Below are 3,611 nucleotides of genomic sequence, written 5' to 3'. Positions count from 1 at the left end.
CGGCTTTGCTGGGCCCCGCCACGCCCTAGCCACCGCCCCGCCGCGTCCGGACTCACCCCCGGACCGCCCCGCCGCGCCCCCGGCTCGGGCCCCGCCCCCCGACGCTAATCGTCCCGCCTCCTGTCCGCTCTCGACTGACGAGGCCCAGCCCCGAGCCCGGCCTCGGAGGCCGCGAGCCCGGCGGGCGGGGTCTCTTCCCCACCCCCACCAAACCTGGCCGCTCTGGCCCCGCCTTCCTCGACACCAGCCACGCTCTTCCTCCAACGGCCGTCGGGAGCCCGCCTCCACCTCCCACGCGGTGCCTCCTGATCTTCCCTGGCCTTGGTCCCTGCGCCCACCTCCTCCAGGCGCTACCCGCTCGGCGGTCCCCGAGACCAGCCCCCGCCCCCAAACATTGTGCTGCGGTTTGCCCGCCCTCTCTGCGCTCCTCTCACCCGCGCCTGTCCCCTGCGAGAATAGTTTGTCACCTGCTCCCCACGCTGCCACTCTCCTCCCGGTCCAGTTGCGGAGGAACATCCTCGGCAGAACCCAGGGAGAGCTCACCCGTCCCCATAAAGTCAGAGGGAGTCTGAAGCAAAGCCCCGAGTCCCGTACGCAGTCCTTCGCCAGGTGCCAGGCAGGGCGCTGAGAAGGGCTCTGAGCCTGTTGCTGACTAGGTAGAAGGGCATGGAGGCGTAGGGACGTACGATGTCAGCTGGGCGTGTGATCCTGCTGAAGGCCAAGGTCCAGCCAGGCATCCATCGTGTGCCGGCCTCTGCTGATGGGGAAGACCCTGGCAAGAAGCCGCCAGAGGCCTTCCCAGGACCCACGTCTGCCAGCTCACTTCTGGAGCAGCTGGAAGTGGACAGTCCACGCTGGGGAGGGGGGCTCAACTCTGACCCACAGGAGCAGGTCCTCACCCTCCAGCATCCCTGATGTGAACTGCGAGGGTCTTATAGGCAGATTTTTTTCAAGAAGTACAGTATAGTACTGTAAATGTATTTTCCTTATGATTTTCTCTTTTTTAAGATTTTATTTATTAGACAGAGCACGAGCAGCGGGAGGGGCAGACGGAGAGGGACAGACGACTCCCAGCTCAGCAGGGAGCCCCAGGACCCTGGGATTGTGACCGGAGCCGAAGGCAGACACCTAACCAAGTCACCCAGGCGCCCCAAGCTTACGTTATTGTAAGAAGAGAGTACATGATAGATACGCCAACGTGTACAGTATGCACGCGAACCAGCACAACATATGTGCTTATCAACTGTGTTACCGGTGAGACTACTAGTCAACGGAAGACTATGGGTACTTAAGGTTTGGGGGCGTCAAAAGTTACATGGGGGTTTCGGCTGTGTCGGGGATGGCGTCCCTCCAGCCCCGCCAGGCTCAAGGGTCAGTTGTGCTCTTCTACCCCGTTCTTGTAAACGTTCCCTGATTTCCCTCAGGTCCCAGTGTCCTCTCCTCAAATGGCCTTTTCCGACCATCTACCTGAAACCCCCCCGCCCTCCCTCTCTTTCCTGCTTTATTTCCCCGCCCAGCATGGCCCTCACGTCCTCTGACATCACACCGCACGCCTAGCAGGCCGTGTATCACCCAATTCCTCGCAGCTCACGGCTGTGTTCCTGATGCCTAACACGTTGCCGGGCACATGGCGGACCCCTTGTAAAGGAGGGATGAGTGGACAAAGGATGGGTGACAGGCCTGATAAGAAGCAAGAAAGCCTCTTGGACAAGGCAGTAAGGAGCCCTGGGACCGTGGGGCCGGCAAAAAGCCTGGAGGAGGAAATGGGTGGTCTGGACCCTGATCCAGGCCTCCCTGCTGGTGTGGTGCCTTTAGGCTCGTGTCCCCGGCTGTACAATGAGGTCACTGGACTGAGGGCTGTGGCCTCCAGCTCTGAGTCTGGACAATGGGGCTTTGGGTTGCAGCAACGGGAATGAGACGTGCTGGCGGCTCACAGGCGGGCAAACCCGATGGCCATATCCCCGTCGGTCTCCCCAAACTCCTCGAAAATCCCTGCCCGGCCTCCCCTTTGTTCACGCTGTTCCCTGTGCCTGAAACCCTCTCTTCCCCAGTAGGCTCGCCTTGGAGGCCTGCTGTTGCTGGGAAGCCGTTCTGGTTAGGCTTGGCCAATGCACTGGTGTTCTCCTCTGCTTCATCAACCACACACACACACGGCCGCCTCCCTGGGCTCCGTGCCACAAGACCGGCACGGGGTCAACTCCTGCTTTTCTTCCTGGGTCTGGAATGGCACAGGTGGCAGAAAAATGTTTGTCGAACGAAAAAATGGATATCACTTTGGTTCTCTGCTTTTTGTTTCAATAATACTCCTGGTAATTGTCCACATAGGGAACTTTTAAAAAAGATTTATCTACTTATTTTAGAGAGAAATAGGGTGCAGGGAGAGGGGCAGAGGGACAGGGAGAGAGAGAGCATCCTAGAACAGACTCTCCACTAAGCACAGAGACTTGGGGCTCTGTCCCAGGACCCCGAGATTGTGACCGGAGCCGAAATCAAGAGTCAGACTCGTAAACAACTGAGCCACCCAGGTGCCCCGACATAGGGAACTTTTTTTTTTTCTTTTAAGAGTCGATATTCTCTCTATCTTTTTAAAAAGATTTTATTTATTGATTTGACAGACAGAGATCTCAAGTAGGCAGAGAGGCAGGCAGAGAGAGAGAGAGAGAGAGGAGGAAGCAGGCCTCCCACCGAGCAGAGAGCCCGATGCCGGACTCGATCCCAGAACCCTGAGACCATGACCTGAGCCGAAGGCAGAGGCTTCAACCCACTGAGCCACCCAGGTGCCCCCATAGGGAACTTTTTAATGTCAGCAAATGTTTAGTGCACATTTGCATGAGCCTGGCCCATAGAGCGTATTCTGTTTCTTGATCTGGGTGTGGACTACCTGGTGAGTGTACAAAAATCAAGCTGTAAGTTTGTGAGTTATCTACTTTTCTGTATATAAACATTCAGAATATAAAGTAGAACTAAAAACAAAAGATTTAGGGGCACCTGGGTGGCTCCGTGGGTTAAAACCTCTGCCTTCGGCTCAGGTCATGATCTCAGGGTCCTGGGATCGAGCCCCGCATTGGGCTCTCTGCTCGGTGAGGAGCCTGCTTCCCTTCCTCTCTCTCGGTGGGTCTCTCTGCCTACTTGTGATCTTTGTCTGTCAAATAAATAAATAAAATATTTAATAAATAAATAAATAAAAGATTTAAAATCCCTGATAAAAATTTGGTTTAGCCATATTTCCTATGACAACGAAAAACTTCTTTTCTGCAAATAAATGAACTGCACGTTTAGAGAGACTACTTTGGGGGGGGAGTGTAGGCAGAATAATGCTCCCCAAAGATGACCAACCCTAAATCCTGGAGTCTGTGTGTATATGTTACACAGCAAAACGGACTTTGCGGATGGCATTAAGGGCATGGGCTTTGAGAGAGACTGATTCTCCTGGATTATCCACGAGGCTCAGTCTAATCACATAGATGCTTAAAACTGGAGGTTTCCTGGCTACAGTCAGAAAGAGATGTGACAGAAGGAAAATCAGATAAGCACATGGTGGCTAGCCTCGAAGGTAGAGGAAGGGGCAACAAGGCAAGGAATGCAGGAAGCTTCCAGATGCTGGAAAAGGT

The 3,611-nt window shown here is 55.0% G+C and overlaps 1 protein-coding gene across 1 annotated transcript in view; it reads right to left on the bottom strand.

The window, feature by feature from the left end:
• KIAA0930 (KIAA0930 ortholog) overlaps positions 1-553 on the bottom strand; it is a 31,336-nt gene extending 30,783 nt beyond the window's left edge. The window contains exon 1 of the mRNA XM_032882790.1: positions 468-553. Within this exon, the coding sequence (XP_032738681.1) occupies positions 468-516 (49 nt within the window). The 5' untranslated portion in view covers positions 517-553. The remainder of the gene's footprint in view (positions 1-467) is intronic.
• Positions 554-3,611: the final 3,058 nt, after the last annotated feature.

Source organism: Lontra canadensis, unplaced genomic scaffold, assembly GCF_010015895.1.
Source record: "Lontra canadensis isolate GAN:19392208 unplaced genomic scaffold, GSC_riverotter_1.0 scaffold84, whole genome shotgun sequence".
Classification (NCBI taxonomy): Eukaryota; Metazoa; Chordata; class Mammalia; order Carnivora; family Mustelidae; genus Lontra; species Lontra canadensis.
This window is presented reverse-complemented; position numbering and strand designations above follow the sequence as displayed.